Source organism: Pongo abelii, chromosome 7, assembly GCF_028885655.2.
Source record: "Pongo abelii isolate AG06213 chromosome 7, NHGRI_mPonAbe1-v2.0_pri, whole genome shotgun sequence".
Lineage (NCBI taxonomy): Eukaryota > Metazoa > Chordata > Mammalia > Primates > Hominidae > Pongo > Pongo abelii.
This window is the reverse complement of record NC_071992.2, coordinates 69,313,842-69,337,529: the sequence shown is the minus strand read 5'-3', so window position 1 is coordinate 69,337,529 and position 23,688 is coordinate 69,313,842. Positions and strand designations below refer to the sequence as shown.

Sequence of the window (23,688 nt, the reverse complement as noted above, 5' to 3'; positions counted from 1 at the left end):
CAACAGTAATAAAGGCAGTGTGGTACTGGGATAAAGATAGACAGACTAATAGAATAGAATAGAGAACTCAGAAAAAAGCCCTCGATTATACAGTCAAATGATTTTGACAAGGGTGCCAAGACCACACAAGGAGGAAGACAGTCTCTTCAATAAATGGGGTTGACTAAACTGGATATCCACATGCAAAAAAAACAAATAAATAAAGTTGAATCTTTATCTTACATCAATATAGATATTAACTAAAAATGGATTAAAGAACCATAAAAATCTAAATCCATAAAACTCCTAGATGAAACCTTAAGAGAAAACCTTCAGGATATCAAATTTGGCAGTTATTTCTTGAATATGATACCAAAATCACATGCAACAAAAACAAACATAAACAAATGGGGCTATATCAAACTTAAAAACTTTTGCACAGCAAAGGCAACAATCATTAGTGTAAACAGGCAACTTATGGAGTTGCAAAAAAGATTTCCCAGTCATATATCTGATAAGAGGCTAATATCCAGAAAAAATAAGGAACTCCTTCAACTAAACAATAACACATGAAAAAGAGACAATCCAATTTAAAAATAGGCAAACAGCTTGAATAGACAATTCATCAAAGAATATGTACAAATGGCCTACAAGCCTACAAAAATTCAACATCACTAATTATTACAGAAATGCAAATGAAAACCACAATGAAAAACTACCTCACACCCATTAGGATGGCCAGTATCAATAGAAAAAAAAAACAAGTGTTGGGGAGAATGCAGAGAAATTGGAACCCTTGTGGGATGTAAAATTGTCCAGCTACTATGGAAAAAGGTAAGGAGGTCCTTCAAAACATTTAAAATGGAATTACCATATAATTCAGCAACCCCATTTCTAGATACACACCCAAAAGAGTTCAAAGTAGAATCTCAAAGAGATATTTAAATTTGCACACCCATGGTCATTACAACATTATTCACAATAGACAGAAGGTGGAAGCAAGCCTAATGTCCACTGTCAGATGAATGGATAAAGAAATTGTGGTATATACATATGATAGAGTAATATGCAGTCTTAAAAAGAATAAAAATTCTGTTAACATGCTATACCATAGACATTACATTTGGTAAAATAAACCAGTCACAAAAGGACAAAAACTGTATGCTTACACTCATATGATGTATCTAAAGTAGTTAAAATCATAGAAACAGAAAGTAGAAATGTGGTTCCCAAAGGCTGAGAGAAGTGTGGTGGGGTGGGGATTGGGGGGAATTAGTATTTAATGGATATAGAGTTTCAGCTTTGTAAGATGCAGAAGTTCTGAAGATCTGTTGCATAACAATGTGAATACACTTAACACAAGTGAACTGTACACTTAAAAATGTTTAAGGTAGTAAATTTAATGTTTGTGTTAATTATCACAATTAAAAATAAAATTTGTTTAAAAGTAGCTCACACAGCCTGTGAGCCCACTTTTGGTGTTTTCTTAGGAACCTTTATCCTTCGCAGGAAAATAATTCCATAATGACAACAAATTTTTTTTCAGGTACACATGATGGTATACTGGTAAACTGGGCAAACACTTTTAGAGTTACTGTTGTCTTAAATGACGAATAACTACCATTACTTTTTATAATCTTAAAGGAATAAAATATAGCAAAAAAGACATTAATCCAGCTTTCGTTATTTGTACCACCTAGAACTTATGTGTCTACCTCTAGTGAAGAGTGTTACTTATTTGTAATGATATCATTTCAGACACAGCATCAATCTTAGCTAGAATATTAGATAAAATATGGCAAGGGTAAATCATCATTTGCTATATCTACCACTGACCTAGATAACTAAAGGCTTATCAAATTTATAGATAGCATATGATAGGGTATGGTTAGAATACCAAGCCATGTCCTGAAACTGAAAAGAAAAATGTTTATTAATAAACCATAAGGGTCAAGCCCTACACAAAAGACAAGTAAAATCAGAACATATTTGTAGAGTGTGCCTTCTTTGAGCAGAACTTTAACAGTTAAAATGGAGGGAAGCAGCAGCAGAAAGTCACCTCTGCATCATTACTAACAATGGGTAGGAATAGGGCACCTGGCGAACATCTTCTCAGGTGAAACATGTGGGCTGATGAGGAAGAATAGTGATAACAATGCTTCTAAATGGTGAAAAAAATACTTATAAATGGTGAGAACAATGCTCCTGCTTCACTTTTCAGTAACTAGGGCTATTCATGTCTTTTCAAAAATATTTTAACTTCAGAAACTTAAGAAAAGTGATCACACCTTATTTAAAACCACAAAGGAATCATCAATCTGTGCAAATGTTTACCAGTCTATGTTCCCTCAAAAAACTACACAGGTTGGTATGGACCTAAGCCTAATGTCAGATAAAACTTACTATTACTCATTTATTTATTTATTTAGAAAATTAAAACATCACATTTTTAATAGAACATAGTCTGGATTGGAGAAAAATCCATTTTTTGCCAATTGTCTATTTAATAATCTCATATGCCCTTATCCCATTCTCCCCCAAGGCAGAGGCCAGCAGACCCAAGAGCAAATGATTCTTATGGATAGTCACCCTGAATTCTTGTGCTGGGGAGCAGTGACTACCTACCCCTGAGTAGAACAAGAGCCTATTATCAGCCATAAATTTACACAGGGCTTGGACACATCTCTGCTTTCGGGCAGACATTTAGAAAGTCATTGAACGGTTGTGTTTTATTTCCTAATCAAATAGATAAATTTTCAAAAATGAGGCAGAGCCCAGTGGGAAAAGTATACATTGACTTGCATTTCTTAGCCCTGGAGGAACTTCATTTGACATTCAATTTTCTCATGACCGCCTAAGAATTAATTTCCTTGTTTTGATTAAGAAGCATTTCAGCCGACCTTCCTATAGGGCTGTTGACAAGAACATATTCCTGAATGCTGGCATGTGAAACAACTAAAAAGCATTTAGATGCAGCTGTCACATCAGAGAGGTAAGTGATAAGAAACATTCATTTACTCAACATGTGTTTATTGGTTCCCTGTCCTTCAGCATTTAGGCAAACCAGTTTTATCTGTGCTACCTGGAGTTGACTCTTTCCTACCTGGAAGGACGGGTTGTCCTTTACTTAAAAGAGGAAATTCTCGACAGATTTCCCCATCCTCTTGATCTCGTGCCAACCATCGTTGAACAGGTACATAAAACTGTTTTCCAGAATTCATATTATGCAATTGTATCTATAATAACAATAATATTACTTTCAAAAATGTAGGAATGCTTTATCAAAGTGTCAAATAAGTTTTTGTTCAAGACTGCCACTTAGCTCAGAGAATTATTTTTAATATGAGAAACTGTTGATAATTTGACAGTGCTAATTTCTTCTTTTACTGCCATCTCAGGTACAATGGCATTTCTTTCCTCTATCTAAAAATCTTCCTATTTCTATCTATCTATTTATTTATTTGAGACAAAGTCTTGCTATGTTGCCCAGGCTGGTTGCCAACTCCTAGGCTGAAGTGATCCTCCCACCTCAGCCTCCTGAGTAGCTGGGACTACAGACACGCACCACTGCACCCAGATAAATTTTCTATTTCTAGTGTTTCTATTTCGAAATGTTTATGTCAAACATGGAAGATTTCTTCCAAAATCTTATGTCATTAATATTTTCCTGTTTAGAAAGAGATGTTTACATTTTTAGAAATATATTATTTCCCTGTTTCAACTTCTTCGAAATTAACTTTTGGTTTAAAGTGATTTTATAAATAGTAGCATAAGGTCAGATTTCATACACTACAGATTCAAACTGATATGGTTCCCCCCTTGGATCCTTAGCAATGAACAAAATTCAAGCACTAATTATTTGTATGGTCACCTATTATACCTAATCCCTTTATCCTGGAGTTAAACAAGAATGTTAATAATTTCTGGTAGGAACTGAAAAATATGAAAATCATCAAAAAGTAAAAATTATATTTTCTGATACTAAAATATAGCCTTTTCTGAATAGAGTACTATTATTCTTTTACAGTATCTCTTGGAGTTCCAGTAATTGATGTTACAAAATAGTGAATAAGCATGCCAGTGTGCAAGGGTAATGTAAGGATTGTTAGCCTACCTAAATATTCAAAATTACTTTAAAACTTCAGTATGTTTTCTGATGTTTAAGAATTCAGAAGTGTTCTGTAATGGATTCAGATGTTTCATTTGTAGTATAATGAAATGTTTACAGAAAGATAACTTTTTCATTAAAATATTTTTAGAAATAAAGCTTCAGTGAGGTGTTATTTTAACTATTAAATTAATCTTACTCTTTTGAGAATGCCTTAAATCAGAGATTTTCAACTTTAATGATTTTAAAATCACCTTGTTAAAAAGGCAGATTTTCACCCAGGCACAGTGGCTCACACCTGTAATCCCAGCACTTTGCAGGCCCAAGGTGGGCAGATTGCTTGAGCCCAGGAGTTTGAGACCAACCAGGGCAACATGGCAAGACCCCGTCTCTACAAAAAATAAAAAATTAGCCAGGTGTGGTGGTGCATGCCTATAGTCCCAGCTACCTGGGAGGCTGAGGTGGGAGGATCACTTGAGCCTGGGAAGTCAAGGCTGCAGCGAGCCATGATCGTGCCACTGGTCTCCAGCCTAGGCAATAGACGGAGACCCTGTCTCAAAAAGGAAAAAAAGGCAGATTTTCAGTACCTGATCCTACTAAGGTCTGTGAGTCTCAGACAGGTTCAGGAATTCACATTTATAAATGCACATTAAGTGTGATTCTGATACAATGTAATGTCACTTTTAGAAAGACTTCCTGAGAACCCGTGAGAAAAACTATTGTTTGCAAGGTTATTACTGCCAAGACTGTCTGATTTGATTATTTTAATTAAGGCCCAAAGCTGATCATTTGAGAAGCAGAAAATAACCTAACATTTTGAACTTTTTATTTTGTAATCTTCCCTAACTAAGCTTGAAAAAATCAAGATTAAGTTTGTAAAGTAATGTGGTTATTTTATGGAAATGTATTATTGTTGCTATCATGGAATCAGTGATTCTGTTCAAATCCCCATACAAGTTGGCTTACTTAAAATTTCAAATTTCAAACTTCTAAACTGTATTATAAGAATCGAACAGAAAATTTTCAACCCATTATCTAATTTAGCAAAATGGATAAAGTGGATAAGGGCTTTTGTACATTCAGAAGGAAATTTTGAATCAAGAATGTGTCCCTTCTTCACAGGTACTCAACAAGAGCCAAAGTAAACCTTAGGCAAAGTTCCCTTGCAGTGACAGAATACTTGCCATAGAGAGAAAGACAACAGAAATTTTCAGCCTGATTTTTATATCATTCCTCTGTAATACAAAATTTTTTGTCTCAGCATCCCAAGTTCATAATGAATGTAATCTTGCTTACTGGCTATCAAATGAAATGGCAGGAGCATTAATGATAATTTTCATATGTTAGTGTAACATACTGAGAGGGAAGAAAAAAAGTATTGTCATATATGATCACTTAAGAATCAATTTGAATATCATACTTCAAAAGCTCTATATAGCATAAAAGAGAGTATTTTACATAGAAGCCAGGTAGTAATTTTGAATTTTAAAATATAACCTCAACATTCTGTATTTTCACAAGGTAAGTTTTATTTTTTCATTCTGCTTTCACAATCGTTTGTAACTTTAACATAAAGAAGATGGTATTAACAACTACATATTTCTGCTAATGGAATTTTTTAATGTTTTTAAGGAATTACTCATCTTCTATGAATTTTTCATTAATTCTTCCACATGTTAAAACTCAAGAAGAGTAAGTTTGCCGAAAATATCAGGAATATGACCAGATTTTCTTCACATTTTGAGAACTTGTTTAGTTAAAGAGCATTTATTTTGAAATGGCAGAAGACGTAAATACACCATATACAAAAATGGATGACAAGCTCTATGATTTCCAGTGTTGGAGATCTGCATTTACTGACAATCATGCTAATAAGTAGGATGTTTCATGCTGAACAATATAGAAAATTTAAGCCTTTTTTTAATCTTAAAAATACTCAAGGGGCATTTTCCTGCTTAGCATGAATAGACTAAATTTCAAAGCTGGCATTCAAGTCTAGTAGACTATTATTTCATCAACACAGTGGTCTATCTTTACAACATTTCTGAAGCAAATAACATACAGCTAGTCATCTTTTTATCAGCAGTGCAACTATATCAGAGTTCCAGGCGCTTTTTTCTTTGCAAAGAGGTGAAAGAATTGCTAGGTTAAGGTGCCTCCCTCAATCAATTAAGAATTTATTAAGGGCATATGATACTTCTGCCTTGAAGAAAGCACTGGCTAAAAAGGTACAGGACTCTATCAACTCATTATAGGCATGATGAGTTGACTCCTGAGAGGAATATGCAGAGGATTTTGCAAAGAATGGGAAAGTGTTGATATATCCTTACCTCCTTGCAGTGCCAGGAAGGGGAGGGTCCAGAGTTGGTATGACCAATACGAATCTTAAAGAGTGCTCCAATGTCTCCAACTGTTATCTATGAAGAGCCAAGGGAACAACTTTCAATGTAATTTCACAAAATCCACTTAAAAACAGCTCAGATTAGGATATGATATGTTGATAAAGGGGTCAATTCATTAAGAAGAGATAAGAATTATAAACATGTGCACACCTAACAAGAGAGTACTAAAATATAATAAGCAAAATTTAACAGAACTGAATGGAGAAACAGACACTCGATGATTATAGTTGGAGACTTCAATACCCGACTTGAATGATGGGTAGAACAAGTAGAGAAAAGAATAAGAAAATAGAGGACTTGAACATTACACACCACCTAGACCTAACATCTGTAGAACACTCCACCCAACAACAGAAAACAGTCTTTCCAAGTACACATGGAACGTTCTCCAGGATAGAACATACGTTATGCAACAAAACAAGTCTTGAAAATTTAAAAAGACAAATCATACAGAGTATCTTGTCCAAACACAATGGAATGAATCCAGAAATCAGTATTATAAGGCAACTGAAAAGTTCAAAATATGTGTAAATTCCAAGGTAGGTGGATCATGAGGTCAGGAGTTCGAGACCAGCCTGGCCAACACAGTGAAACCCTGTCTCTACTAAAAATACAAAAATTAGCTGGGTGTGGTGGCAGGTGCCTGTAATCCCAGCTACTTGGGAAGCTAAGGCAGGAGAATTGCTTGAACTCAGAAGGCAGAGGTTGCAGTGAGCTGAGATCATGCCACTGCACTCCAGCCTGGGTGAGATAGCTAGACTCCATCTCAGAAAAAAAAAATAAAAGAAGTGTAAATTAAAGAACATACTCGTAAGCAACAAATGGGTCAAAGAACAAACTGCAGGAAAATTAAAAAATACTTTGAGATAAATGAAAACAAAAATATAACACAAAAATATGGAAAAAGCAGAGCTCTGAGGGAAATTTATAGCTATATACACCTACATTAAAAAAGAAAAAAAATCTCAAATAAATAACCTGATTTACATCTTAAGGAACTAGAAAAAGAAAGGCAAATTAAATCCTAAGCTAGTAAAAGAAAGAGATAGACTGATAAACAAAAGGGAGAATATAAAAACAACAAAATACATTAAATTAATACTCGGTTATTAGAAACATCAATAAAACTGATAGACTTTAGCCTATCTAGATTTTAGCAAAGAGAATTGCTAAAATCAAAAATAAAAGTAGAGACATTACTATTGACTTTACAGAAATAAAAAGGATTATAAAAGAATGCCATGAGCAATAGTATGCCAACAAATTAGATAACCTACATGAAATGGACAAATCTAGGGGGAGGAGCCAAGATGGCCGAATAGGAACAGCTCCGGTCTACATCTCCCAGCGCGAGCGACGCAGAAGACGGGTGATTTCTGCATTTCCATCTGAGGTACCGTGTTCATCTCACTAGGGAGTGCCAGACAGTGGGCGCAGGTCAGTGGGTGAGCGCACCGTGCGCCAGCCGAAGCAGGGGAGAGGCATTGCCTCACTCGGGAAGCGCAAGGGGTCAGGGAGTTCCCCTTCCAGAGGTGACAGACGGCACCTGGAAAATCGGGACACTCCCACCCGAATACTGTGCTTTTCCGACAGGCTTAGGAAACGGTGCCCCAGGAGAGTATAGCCCGCACCTGGCTCAGAGGGTCCTACGCCCACGGAGTCTCGCTGATTGCTAGCACAGCAGTCTGAGATCAAGCAGCAAGTCAGCAGCGAGGCTGGGGGAGGGGCGCCCGCCATTGCCCAGGCTCGCTTAGGTAAACAAAGCAGCCTGGAAGCTTGAACTGGGTGGAGCCCACCACAGCTCAAGGAGGCCTGCCTGCCTCTGTAGGCTCCACCTCTGGGGGCAGGGCACAGACAAACAAAAAGACAGCAGTAACCTCTGCAGACTTAAATGTCCCTGTCTGACAGCTGTGAGGAGAGCAGTGGTTCTCCCAGCATGCAGCTGGAGATCTGAGAACGGGCTGACTGCCTCCTCACGTGGGTCCCTGACCCCTGACCCCCGAGCAGCCTAACTGGGAGGCACCCCCCAGCAGGGGCAGACTGACACCTCACACGGCCGGCCAGGTACTCCAACAGACCTGCAGCTGAGGGTTCTGTCTGTTAGAAGGAAAACTAACAGAAAGGACATCCACACCAAAAACCCATCTGTACATCACCATCATCAAAGACCAAAAGTAGATAAAACCACAAAGATGGGGAAAAAACAGAGCAGAAAAACTGGAAACTCTAAAAACCAGAGTACCTCTCCTCCTCCAAAGGAACGCAGTTCCTCACCAGCAACGGAACAAAGCTGGACGGAGAATGACTTTGACGAGCTGAGAGAAGAAGGCTTCAGACGATCAAATTACTCCGAGCTACGGGAGGATATTCAATCCAAAGGCAAAGAAGTTGAAAACTTTGAAAAAAATTTAGAAGAATGTATAACTAGAATAACCAATACAGAGAAGTGCTTAAAGGAGCTGATGGAGCTGAAAACCAAGGCTCGAGAACTACGTGAAGAATGCAGAAGCCTCAGGAGCCGATGCGATCAAATGGAAGAAAGGGTATCAGCCCTGGAAGATGAAATGAATGAAATGAAGCGAGAAGGGAAGTTTAGAGAAAAAAGAATAAAAAGAAACGAGCAAAGCCTCCAAGAAATGTGGGACTATGTGAAAAGACCAAATCTACGTCTGATTGGTGTACCTGAAAGTGATGGGGAGAATGGAAACAAGTAGGAAAACACTCTGCAGGATATTATCCAGGAGAACTTCCCCAATCTAGCAAGGCAGGCCAACATTCAGATTCAGGAAATACAGAGAACGCCACAAAGATACTCTTTGAGAAGAGCAACTCCAAGACACATAATTGTCAGATTCACCAAAGTTGAAATGAAGGAAAAAATGTTAAGGGCAGCCAGAGAGAAAGGACAGGTTACCATCAAAGGGAAGCCCATCAGACTAACAGCGGATCTCTCGGCAGAAACCCTACAAGCCAGAAGAGAGTGGGGGCCAATATTCAACATTCTTAAAGAAAAGAATTTTCAACCCAGAATTTCATATCCTGCCAAACTAAGCTTCATAAGTGAAGGAGAAATAAAATACTTTACAGACAAGCAAATGCTGAGAGATTTTGTCACCACCAGGCCTGCCCTAAAAGAGCTCTTGAAGGAAGCGCTAAACATGGAAAGGCACAACCGGTACCAGCCACTGCAAAATCATACCGAAATGTAAAGACCATTGAGACTAGGAAGAGACTGCATCAACTAACGAGCAAAACATCGAGCTAACATCATAATGACAGGATCAAATTCACACATAACAATATTAACTTTAAATGTAAATGGACTAAATGGTCCAATTAAAAGACACAGACTGGCAAATTGGATAAAGACTCAAGACCCATCAGTGTGCTGTATTCAGGAAACCCATCTCACGTGCAGAGACACACATAGGTTCAAAATAAAAGGATGGAGGAAGATCTACCAAGCAAATGGAAAACAAAAAAAGGCAGGGGTTGCAATCCTAGTCTCTGATAAAACAGACTTTAAACCAACAAAGATCAAAAGAGACAAAGAAGGCCATTACATAATGGTAAAGGGATTAATTCAACAAGAAGAGCTAACTATCCTAAATATATATGCACCCAATACAGGAGCACCCAGATTCATAAAGCAAGTCCTGAGTGACCTACAAAGAGACTTAGACTCCCACACATTAATAATGGGAGACTTTAACACCCCACTGTCAACATTAGACAGATCAACGAGACAGAAAGTCAACAAGGATACCCAGGAATTGAACTCAGCTCTGCACCAAGCAGACCTAATAGACATCTACAGAACTCTCCACCCCAAATCAACAGAATATACATTTTTTTCAGCACCACACCACACCTATTCCAAAATTGACCATATCCTTGGAAGTAAAGCTCTCCTCAATAAATGTAAAAGAACAGAAATTGTAACAAACTGTCTCTCAGATCACAGTGCAATCAAGCTAGAACTCAGGATTAAGAATCTCACTCAAAACCGCTCAACTACGTGGAAACTGAACAACCTGCTCCTGAATGACTACTGGGTACATAACGAAATGAAGGCAGAAATAAAGATGTTCTTTGAAACCAACGAGAACCAAGACACAACATACCAGAATCTCTGGGATGCATTCAAAGCAGTGTGTAGAGGGAAATTTATAGCACTAAATGCCCACAAGAGAAAGCAGGAAAGATCCAAAATTGACAACCTAACATCACAATTAAAAGAACTAGAAAAGCAAGAGCAAACACATTCAAAAGCTAGCAGAAGGCAAGAAATAACTAAAATCAGAGCATAACTGAAGGAAATAGAGACATAAAAAACCCTTCAAAAAATAAATGAATCCAGGAGCTGGTTTTTTGAAAGGATCAACAAAATTGATAGACCGCTAGCAAGATTAATAAAGAAAAAAAGAGAGAAGAATCAAATAGATGCAATAAAAAATGATAAAGGGGATATCACCACCAATCCCACAGAAATACAAACTACCATCAGAGAATATTACAAACACCTCTATGCAAATAAACTAGAAAATCTAGAAGAAATGGATAAATTCCTCAACACATACACCCTCCCAAGACTAAACCAAGAAGAAGTTCAATCTCTGAAAAGACCAATAACAGGAGCTGAAATTATGGCAATAATCAATAGCTTACCAACCAAAAAAAGTCCAGGACCAGATGGGTTCACAGCTGAATTCTACCAGAGGTACAAGGAGGAGCTGGTACCATTCCTTCTGAAACTATTCCAATCAATAGAAAAAGAGGGAATCCTCCCTAACTCATTTTATGAGGCCAGCATCATCCTGATACTAAAGCCTGGCAGAGACACAACAAAAAAAGAGAATTTTAGACCAATATCCTTGATGAACATTGATGCAAAAATCCTCAATAAAATACTGGCAAACAGAATCCAGCAGCACATCAAAAAGCTTATCCACCATGATCAAGTGGGCTTCATCCCTGGGACGCAAGGCTGGTTCAATATACGCAAATCAATAAATGTAATCCAGCATATAAACAGAACCAAAGACAAAAACCACATGATTATCTCAATAGATGCAGAAAAGGCCTTTGACAAAATTCAACAACCCTTCATGCTAAAAACTCTCAATAAATTAGGAATTGATGGGACATATCTCAAAATAATAAGAGCTATTTATGACAAACCCACAGCCAATATCATACTGAATGGGCAAAAACTGAAAGCATTCCCTTTGAAAACTGGCACAAGACAGGGATGCCCTCTCTCGCCACTTCTATTCAACGTAGTGTTGGAAGTTCTGGCCAGGGCAATTAGGCAGGAGAAGGAAATCAAGGGTATTCAATTAGGAAAAGAGGAAGTCAAATTGTCCCTGTTTGCAGATGACATGATAGTATATCTAGAAAACCCCATTGTCTCAGCCCAAAATCTCCTAAAGCTGATAAGCAACTTCAGCAAAGTCTCAGGATACAAAATCAATGTGCAAAAATCACAAGCATTCTTATACATCAATAACAGACAAACAGAGAGCCAAATCATGAATGAACTCCCATTCACAATTGCTTCAAAGAGAATAAAATACCTAGGAATCCAACTTACAAGGGATGTGAAAGACCTCTTCAAGGAGAACTACAAACCACTGCTCAAGGAAATAAAAGAGGATACAAACAAATGGAAGAACATTCCATGCTCATGGGTAGGAAGAATCAATATCATGAAAATGGCCATCCTTCCCAAGGTAATTTACAGATTCAATGCCATCCCCATCAAGCTACCAATGACTTTCTTCACAGAATTGGAAAAACCGACTTTAAAGTTCATATGGAACCAAAAAAGAGCCCGCATCGCCAAGTCAATCCTAAGCCAAAAGAACAAAGCTGGAGGCATCACGCTACCTGACTTCAAACTATACTACAAGGCTACAGTAACCAAAACAGCATGGTACTGGTACCAAAACAGAGATATAGATCAATGGAACAGAACAGAGCCGTCAGAAATAATGCCACATATCTACAACCATCTGATCTTTGACAAACCTGAGAAAAACAAGAAATGGGGAAAGGATTCCCTATTTAATAAATGGTGCTGGGAAAACTGGCTAGCCATATGTAGAAAGCTGAAACTGGATCCCTTCCTTACACCTTATACAAAAATCAATTCAAGATGGATTAAAGACTTAAATGTTAGACCTAAAACCATAAAAACCCTAGAAGAAAACCTAGGCAATACCATTCAGGACATAGGCATGGGCAAGGACTTCATGTCTAAAACACCAAAAGCAATGGCAACAAAAGCCAAAATTGACAAATGGGATCTAATTAAACTAAAGAGCTTCTGCACAGCAAAGGAAACTACCATCAGAGTGAACAGGCAACCTACAAAATGGGAGAAAATTTTCGCAACCTACTCATCTGACAAAGGGCTAATATCCAGAATCTACAATGAACTCCAACAAATTTACAAGAAAAAAACAAACAACCCCATCAAAAAGTGGGCGAAGGACATGAACAGACACTTCTCAAAAGAAGACATTTATGCAGCCAAAAGACACATGAAAAAATGCTCACCATCACTGGCCATCAGAGAAATGCAAATCAAAACCACAATGAGATACCATCTCACACCAGTTAGAATGGCGATCATTAAAAAGTCAGGAAACAACAGGTGCTGGAGAGGATGTGGAGAAATAGGAACACTTTTACACTGTTGGTGGGGCTGTAAACTAGTTCAACCCTTGTGGAAGTCAGTGTGGCGATTCCTCAGGGATCTAGAACTAGAAATTCCATTCGACCCAGCCATCCCATTACTGGGTATATACCCAAAGGACTATAAATCATGCTGCTATAAAGACACATGCACACGTATGTTTATTGCCGCATTATTCACAATAGCAAAGACTTGGAACCAACCCAAATGTCCAACAATGATAGACTGGATTAAGAAAATGTGGCACATCTACACCATGGAATACTATGCAGCCATAAGAAATGATGAGTTCATGTCCTTTGTAGGGACATGGATGAAATTGGAAATCATCATTCTCAGTAAACTATCGCAAGAACAAAAAACCAAACACCGCATATTCTCACTCATAGGTGGGAATTGAACAATGAGAACACATGGACACAGGAAGGGGAACATCACACTTCAGGGACTGTTGTGGGTTGGGGGGAAGGGGGAGGGATAACATTGGGAGATATACCTAATGCTAGATGACGAGTTGGTGGGTGCAGTGCACCAGCATGGCACATGTATACATATGTAACTTACCTGCACATTGGGCACATGTACCATAAAACCTTAAGTATAATAATAATAATAATAATAATAATTACAATAAAAGAAAAAAAAAAGAAAAATAAAAAAATAAATAAAAAAAAAAAAAGAAGTTCATTATGCTAAGTGTCTAGTATCATATGCAGCAAAAACAATTGTAAATAGCATTACAGTCAATATTAGGAATTGGTGTTATAATTATTGAAATCATTACTATAAAATAATTATATCTACTGTTCCATCATGATAAGATTTTTTATTGATAGAATCAATAAAAGCACAAAAGAAAAATGATAAAAAAAAAAAAAAAAGAAATGGACAAATCTATAGAAACACACAGACCACCAAAACTGACTTGAAGAAATAAAAAATATGAATAGACCTATAAAGGTAAAGAGATTGAATCAGTAATCAAAAACCTCCCAAGAAAAAGAAACCTAGGACAGAAGGCTTCATTGGTGAATTCTATCAAATATTTAAAGAAGAATTAATTAAAAACACTTCCAAAAAAGAGGTGGAAATACTTTTTAACTCATTCTGCAAGGTCAGCATTATGCTGATAACAAACCCAAAGACATAACAAGAAAACTATAAACCACTGTGCCTTATAAAGACGCAAACATCTTCAACAAAACTAGCTAATGAATCCAGAAGCATATTAAAAAGATTATATGTTATAATAAACTAGGATTTATCCCAGGAATGGAAATTGGTTCTACATACAAATATCAATCTAACACACCACGTAAATAAAATAGAGGGGAAAAACACAATCATCTCAACTGATGCCAAACTGCCCCCCCAACACACACACACACACACACACACACACATTTGACAAGATCAAATGCCCTTTCATGATTTAAAAAAAAAATTCGACAGACTAGAAATTGAAAAGAACTTCCTGAACATGATAAAGGGCACTTATCGTGAGAAAAACCCACAGATAACGTCATACTCAATGGCAAAAGATGGAGAGCTTTTCCCCTAAATCAGGAACAAGACAAGGATAATAATTGTTGCTACTTCTATTCAACACTGTACTGAAAGTTCTAGCTAGAGCAATTCAGAAATAAGAAAAAATTTAAAACATCCAAATAGGAAAGGAAAGGGAAAGGGAGGGAAGGGAAAGGAAGGGGAGGGGAGGGGAGGGGAGGAGGGAGGAGGGAGGTAGAGGGGAGAGGGGAAGGGAAAGGGAAGGGAAGGGAAGACAAGACAGAGGTTGCTAGGGGTTGGTAGAAAGGCAACAGGGAGTGACTGCATAACAAGGTTTTCTTTTGGAGTGAATAAAATGTTATGAAAGTAGATAGTGATTGTTGAATAACACTGTGAATGTACTATATGCCACTAAATCATACAATTTAAAAATTTTTTAATGATAACTTTTGTGTATTTTACCATAATAAAAAAGAAAAGAAAAGGTCTATACAAAGAAAGTACAGGGAAAAAGGAAAGGAAGATGTAAAACAGTCTGCCTAAGAACGCTTACAAGAAAACAATCAATTAGAACAAATGAAACTGTGATCAAAATTGGCATGAAATTACTGCATTTAATGAAGCCATCGCCTCTACAACGAGATTAATGTAGCCATCCCAGAACTCAAGCAAGAGTGACAACAGAAAGAGCTGAAATTTAGTAGCAACATTAAGAAAAAAGAAGCATCAAACTATGAAAATGAGGGGTTAAGGGTGTTCCTTTCTTATTACAGAATTGAAAATTATTTAGCCCTATAAACTATGTGAATATATAATTCAATTTAAAAGAAAACATGAAACACTAAAATAGTAAAACAACAACAGCTCAGACTATTTTTTATTTCTTACTCACGGAAAATAATGACAAAATCTTTTAGTGACTATAAACACAAGAGTGTCTTTAAATATTGACTCATATAGGATGGAAAAGTTAGATCAAACTAATCTAATGGGAACAATGTTTCCAAATGGTTCAGCCTCTCCTGTGGTTGTAGTAAACCAAACACCCAGGATCACATGGAGGTGGCTGTCCTATGAAGACTTGCAATACTTAAGGAGACTCTTTCTTCATGGTGATTTTACTCTGTCTCCACCTGGTTCAAACCAATCCTTCTGTGCATCCATTAATTTATTCAACAGACATTACTAAGCATCTATAAGTGCCAGGTGCTTGACCCACTTCAAGTCTTGCCTTTGTTTGCTAATGTATCTGACTTCAGTTTAAACAACATGGCACTGGTCTCCCTGCTTCATCTTTGTTACCTCTGTTTCCCTCTAGATCCTGATCTCCATGTGTCTAGCCATGGTCTAATAACTTGATAACTAATAACTAATAAAAACCATTAATTAACAACTTGATGACAACTTTTTTGCCTTCCTTGTTTCACAATTTTATTTTTCCCTTTTTGAGCTTGACTTTGAGCCTTATCTGGAGAGCCAGAAAGGCATAAGCCCTTGCTCCTGATGTCTGTCCACATAAAAATAAGTGTTTACCATCTAGTATTTCTCTCTAGCTACTATCTCTTCCCATATTGCAGATTTACTTGTGTTAAATCTTCTTGAGCAAAAACTTCCATAAATTACTTTTGAATGATCTTCTACAGGGCACATGGTGTTTTTAAACGGATAGACTACGTTCATTCCAAAGTACCTACTAGCTGTATCACTTACATTAACAGTTTATACTCAGTTTTATTACTTACAGTAAATATGTCTTCATGGCCAACCTGAAATCGAGCCCCATCTGTTCCATAAAGATATATGGGGGCTGAACTTCTATGTTGTCCATACAGAATAATATAAATCTGTGAGCTGGTCCCTGCATCTAGCAAGTCACTGGTGATTATAAAAACTTTCCAGTTACTACCTATAAAAGAAAAAATGACATACAGCATTATGGCAACGGATAGAAATGGAAGACTCAGAACAGCAGGTCATCATAAAACTAGGAGAGTTCAGGATAGACAAAACTTATTCTTCATCTCCTTTGAAAAAGTGCCGTAATAGAAGATTTATATTTGGAATTTAAAATACTCAATAAAATTACTATTTTCTACAGTGTGACAGTGAGAATATTTCCAAAAAGATCTTTAGTGAGATGGCTAGAGTGGTATCATTACCATATTATCGTTGGTCATACCTGGACTCCAAGAGAGTCACTAAACAACTTCTTTGAAGCTCCCAGTATTTTGACAAAAAATCTCCAATATTCTCAGCTCTGGCATGTAACATGTGCATTGAGAATTAATGCCTTTTAGGATATTTTTTGAGTTTAGATATTTATTTTCCAAAATAAAATTTTATATAATAATTAAGAATTTAAACTGGAATTGGGTGAGTAGAATTTGAGAAGTTATCTGCCATAATTTATTCATTTATTATTTTAAGTATCCCCAATTAATAAAGTAACTAAATCCTACAAACAGAAGTATATTTTGTATCACCTAGAAACAAATGAAAGCAATGCTAGAAAACATATGGCTCATTGTGAACATAACTGAGACTGACTAAACATTATAGCACATTAATAGTGGTATGATATAATGTCCTAGGATTTCAATTTAATTTTGTCAGGTTTCTTTGGGGGTAAACATCAGTGTATTATTGCATTTCCACATTGCTATAAAGCTACTATCTGCGACTAGGTAATTCATAAATAAAAGAGGTTTAATTGACTCACAGTTCCACATGGCTGAGAAGGCCTCAGGAAACTTACAATCATGGCAGAAGGTAAAGGAGAAGCAAGTACCTTCTTCACAAGGCAGGAGAGAGAGAGCGCACGCACGAAGGGGGAACTGCCAAACACTTTTAAAACCATCAGCTCTCGAGAACTCACTATCATGAGAACAGCATGGGAGAAACCATCCCCATGATCCAACCACCTCCCACCTGATCCTCCCTCAACACCTGGGAATTGCAATTCAAGATGAGATTTGGGTAAGGACACAGAGCCAAACCATGTCAATCAGAAAGCTGATGTATAAGAAAAACGAAAGCCAGATATGGTGGTGCATGCCTGTAGTCCTACCTACTTGGAAGGCTGAAGTGGAAGAATCGCTTGAGCCCAAGAATTTGAGGTCACAGCAAGCTGTGATCTTGCCACAGTACACTCTAGCCTGGGCAACAGAGCAAGAACCTATCTCAAAAAAAAAAAAGGAATAAAACAAAAGTGAAGTAATGAGAAATTAGGGAACACACTCAAGATTACATAAAATAAGTAAGAATATAAGGCAATAAAATTAAGAACTACTGACTTAAATGGCATTCTACTCATTAGACTGTTTTCCTCTCTTCCAACTTTGAACTAAAATGTATTTGCCATTTTTATCATTAAAATTAATAACCAAAGGCTAGATTTAAATTTATATGGTACAATAAATACACATTAAATTAATGTATGTTTGTGTTTGTATTTTTTATTTTTATTTTTTTGAGAGGGAGTCTCACTGGTGTCACCCAAGCTGGAGTGCAGTAGTACGATCTTGGCTTAAGGCAACCTCTGTCTCCTGGGTTCAAGTGATTCTCCTGCCTCAGCCTCTTGAATAGCTGAGATTACAGGCGCCCGCCACCACACCCAGCTAATTTTTGTATTTTAGTAGAGGTGAGGTTTCACCACGTTGGTCAGGCTGGACTCAAACTCCTGACCTCAAATGATCCACCCACCTTGGCCCCCCAAAGTGCTAGGATTACAGGCATGAGCCACTGCACCTGGCCTGTTTGTAAAAAATCTACTTTAAAATATAAAACTATATTTTGTTTGCCCTACACATAGTGGAAAGCCATGTTAGGCTACCAAATCATCTTGGTAGACAATCAGTAAATAAAAACATAATTTTAAAAAACTAGTCAAGGATGGTCTGTCTTTAACAGTGACAGAAAGTGTTAAATTGCAATTACAAACTACAGAGCTAGAAAAATTCTAGCTATGTTCTGTAGGATAACTGGTATGTTAGTTCTTGTTTGAATAAATTGAAATACCACACTTCTGTCTTAGAAACGCAGCAAAAAAGTTCAGGGGAGAATCAATACTTGCTAAAAACGCACGGAACAAATCAATCAGGAAAGAAATTGCATTTTCCAACAACTAGGATGAAAAAGCTGAAAAGTGAGAGAATGGAAATAAAAATGAAAATAATGAAATATGATGTCTGTTTACTATAGGTTTTTGCACCTCCCTAAATCATTAAATGATTCATACCTTAACCCTGCAACGGAGTACCATAAAAACTGGAGTAGAATCTAAAGATCATGAACGAAGATTCATCTTTCAGTTTATAACTTACATTTCAATCGACAGAAAGCCAACAAGTCATTGGGTCATTACTAGTTGACCACTGTCTAGGGAGGAGTAGATGAAAAACATAAGATGATGTCATTGTCTTCCATTAGCTTGTAATCTATATGAGGTAATAGGCCAACACACCAAAAGAGAAAAACATCAGAATATTCTTAATGTAATATTTTAGTAAGGCGAGGTCAGATCACAGAAAAACTAACATAATGAATAAGAAAAATTAGAAGGAGACAGAAAAGAAGGGGAGGGGGAAGAGAAGGAGAGAGTAGGGAGGAGGAAGAGAACAACAAGAAGCCAAAAAAAAGAAAAAGAAACATCAGCAGAAAGAAAGTACAAAACTTTATGCCATAATCTTTTAAAGTAGAGTCAAAAAGCAAGTAAGACAGAAGATTTCAGGAGTTTGTCCAGCATCTAACCCATTTTTCTCAGAAATGCTATGGGAGAAAAAATGTGAATAGACAAAATTCTAAGTCTTGGTAATATACATATACCACTAGGCCTCAGTTTGAAAAAGAGTGAGTTGAAGGGGTGAGTAAATGAACTGGAGAAAAAAAGAATGCAGGTGGTGGACAAACAGCTCCTTTTTTCTTTATATAAACAATTTAGTCATTTAATGAGCAAACAGACTGGGGAAAGACTCAATTTACCAGAGCAGACACAAAACAAATAGAAATTTGAATAGTCCTATATCCTCTAAAAAAAATAATAAATTTATACTGTAAATATTTTTCACAAAGAACTTCAGGCCCAGATGGCTTCAATGGTGAATTTTCTATCAAACCATTCTAAAAAATAGTATCAATCCTATATAAACCATTTGGAATAGTTCCCAACTCATTGTATGAGAAGAACATTACTCTGGTACCCAAATCAGAAAAGACATTATAAGAAAACTACAGAGCAATAACCCCCAAAAAATCAATGAAAATATTCTCAACAAAATATTAGAAAACCACATCAACTATAATCTTCAAGTTTATTCCAGAAATGCAAGTTGTTTAACATTAAGCAGCCAATCAATGTAATTCAATGTAATTCACCATATTAACAGAACACAGGAGAAAATGAAATGATACTCAGGATCATTCCTCATTAGAGAAATGTAAATAAGCTAAAACCACAATGAGATAAAGCACTACATATAATAACTAAAATTAAAAACAGTGAAAATACCAAGGTAAGGATATAGAACAACTAGAACTCTCATGCATAACCAGAGGAAATGTGAAATGGCATAATACTTTGGAAACAGTTTGGCAGTTTCTTGCAAAGTTCAACAAACTTACCATATATCCCTGAAATTCCATTCTAGTAATCTACCCAAAGAAATAAAAACATACAAAAACTTGTACATGAATTTTCATTGTAGTTTTACTCACAATAGCCAGAAACTGGAGTAACCCAAATGTCCATCAACAGGTTTGTCATGGGTTAAATTCTGTCTTCAAAAAAGATATGTTGAAATCCTAACCTCTGGTACCTATAAATGTGACCCTAATTAAACATAGGGTCATTGCAGATGTAATTATGATATAGATTAATATTAAGTCATGCTGGAATAGTGTAGGCTCTTAACCCAATACAACTTAGAAAAGAGACACCCAGGGAAAATGTCATGTGAAGATGGAGGCAGAGATTAGCATGATATATCTACAAATCATGGAACACCAAGGACTGCTGGAAATCACCAGAAGCTAGGAGGGACACACAGAACAGGATGTCCCTCAGAGCACTCAAAGGAACCAATTCTGCTGACTCTGATTTCAGATTTCTAGCCAACAGAACTATGAATGAATAAATTCTGTTGTTTGAAGGCACCAGTTTGTGGTACTTTTCTTATAGCAGTCCCAGGAAACTGAAAAAGATTTGGTAATAGGAAGTGGGGTGCTGCTGTAACAGATTCCTAAAGCTTTCTAGATAGGCTCTGGAAATAGGCCAAGGGTGTGCCTGAACAACCTCTTGCTAACAGCATTAAACATGTGATTCACTGATCCAATCAGCCATCTCAGCAGAATCCATAAATAGAGACAGAGTTACCCAGGAAAGATCTGTGGAGAACCCTTGTGTCCTTGTGTCTAATGGTACGGACCCCTTTGGCATCCACAGAAGACCAATAAGGTTTTTGGAGAATATTATTTCATCAGATGAAAGAAACAGAGATGGGACAAATGACTCTGAGGGCCAGAGAGGGTAAAGCCACTGCCCTCGGGGGCCGAATGGGTAGGCTACCAACCAAGTAGGGCCCAGAGAACAAAGCAGTAAGCCACTGAGGATTACTCTCAGGCCTTGAAATCTAATGAAATTTGCTAGGTTTCTAACTTGCTTGGAACACATGACCGCTTTTTTCCTTTCAGTTTCTTCCTTTTGGAATGGGAATGCTTATCCTATGCCTGTCCCATCGTTGCATTTTAGAAACAAATAATTTGTTTTCTAGTTTCACACATCTGTGAATGGAGAGGAATTTCAGTCCAAGATGCATTATACCCAGAGTCTCACCCAAATTTGATTTTGATAATATATAAAATGAGATTTGGGACTTTGTGAAATTATAATATTTAGATGAGATTTTGAATTTAAAGTTGATGGTGGAATGGTTAAAACTTTTGGGAATATTGGGATGCGGTAAATGCATTTTGCACTTAAGGATGTGAATTATCGGGGGCTAGAAAGCAAACTGTTACAGGTGACTAGTGTCCTTATAAGAAGAGAAGAGATACAGAGACAGAGGAAGAGTGCTACACAAAGATGGAGACAGACATTCCAGCTACCCTGCTGCAAGCCAAAGAATGCCAAGGACTTCAGGTAACCACCAAAAGCCAGAGAAGAGGTGAGGAAGGATCTTCCCCTAGAGTCTTTAGAGACAGCATTCAGACCTCTAGCCTTCAGAACTGTGAGAATAAATCTGTTGTTTTAAGTTACTCAGTTTGTGGTAATCTGTTACAGAAGCCCCAGCAAACAAGAGGTGACTCTACAGGTAAAATGTGTTACATAATGAATACAACTCAGCAATTAAAAGACACAAACTACTAATAGATGTAACAATTTGGATGAATCTTAAGCTTCATGATGATCAAAACCCTAGTCACAGGAGTATATATTTTATGATTCCACAGAAGAACTGCTAGAAAAAGGCAAGCTTATTTGTATAACTAAAAGCAAATGAGTTCTTTCCTAGGGCCAGGAATGGTGGAATTATCTTCAGAGAACATGAAGAAACTATTTGGGATAAAATTGTTCTGTATCTTGATTGAGATACTAATTACACAGGTGAACACAACTGTTAAATCTCATCACATTCTACATTTAAAATGCTTACATCTCTTTATGTAAATTATACTTCAATAAGTTGATTTTTTTCAACATTAATAAACAAAACTTGTAAAAGTTATAACCCAAATGGTAAAATTGTTTTAAACTGCCACACAAATGAAAAAGGACAAATTTCCTTTATTTGCAAATAATTCATTCAATCAATAAAACAAAACTAAACAAAACATCAATATCACAATGGAAAAATGGACAGGAATATGAATAGGCAATTTATTAAAAAAGAGAAAGAACACAAGTGATCAAGAAATAGAAAATATGCTCAACCTCCCTTATAACTAAAGAAAGGCAAATCAAAACATTGTTTTTCATCTATCAGAGTGACAAAAATCTTTAGTTTTAAAACACCTAGTGTTATAAGAGTGTGAAGAAATGGGCTTTCTCAAACACAGTTTGACATCAGTGAAGTTTCATATACCTTTATTGAATGGCAGCTTGAGAATATCTACGAAATTTTACAATGCACATAGTCTTTAATGTAACTATTTTACTCCTGTAATTTACTATACAAATATACTCAGAACGACCCCAAACTATGTGTACTAAGAACATTCTTCAAAAGTCTCCTTATCTAAGTAGTAAATATTTAGATACAATCATGTATCTTTAAATACAGAATGAGTTAAATTTTGACTCAGTGCAATACACAACTATTTTAAAAGAATAAAGCAAAATGTGGTACAATTTGGATACTATTATCTCAGTTTTACAAATAAAAAAGATATTCCTAAATATATGTACACATGCTGCTATGCACGTTTAAAGTTTAGAAAAAACACCTTAAGATACCTTTATAAATAAAGTTTAGAAGTTGGAGATGGGAGAAGGAAGACATTGTTTATTTAATACCTGCCTACACTATCTAATTTTTTTACTATATGCTATATAACTTTTACCTTTTTTAAATTGGTTAAGTATGTAAAGAGAAAAATACATATAATGAACCAATGAAAAGTTCTTTAGGAATATCAGCATATAGGAACTCTGTGCCTAAATTCTTTCAAAACAAAAAAAAAGTTTTCACCTTGTGATTGTAAAAGTCCTCTCTAGAATTACCATTTTATATTTAGAGTTCCTAATAATCATATGTAAACTATTCTTCCCAGTAGAGTATTCACAGGCTAGAAAAATCCTTAATAATCTATAAGTGATGCCAAACAGAAAAGACTGAACCATTTCTGCAAATCAGTACATTGACATTTAGTACCACAACTAATTGTGCATCTCTAGTCAGAAATGGCTTGACTTTTCTATGAATGTGAATAGTATCTTTGTGAGGAGAGGAGGGTAGTAGATCTTCAACGTCACACATATCATTTTGAGATCTAGTCTG

The 23,688-nt window shown here is 36.4% G+C and overlaps 1 protein-coding gene across 1 annotated transcript in view; it reads right to left on the bottom strand.

Moving 5' to 3' along the window:
- RP1 (RP1 axonemal microtubule associated) overlaps positions 1 to 23,688 on the bottom strand; it is a 342,341-nt gene that overhangs the window by 229,375 nt on the left and 89,278 nt on the right. The window contains exons 4-6 of the mRNA XM_054561625.2: positions 16,438 to 16,601; positions 6,418 to 6,504; positions 3,083 to 3,215 (exon numbers count right to left, since the gene is read on the bottom strand). Coding sequence (XP_054417600.2) covers positions 3,083 to 3,215; positions 6,418 to 6,504; positions 16,438 to 16,601 — 384 coding nt within the window. The remainder of the gene's footprint in view (positions 1 to 3,082; positions 3,216 to 6,417; positions 6,505 to 16,437; positions 16,602 to 23,688) is intronic.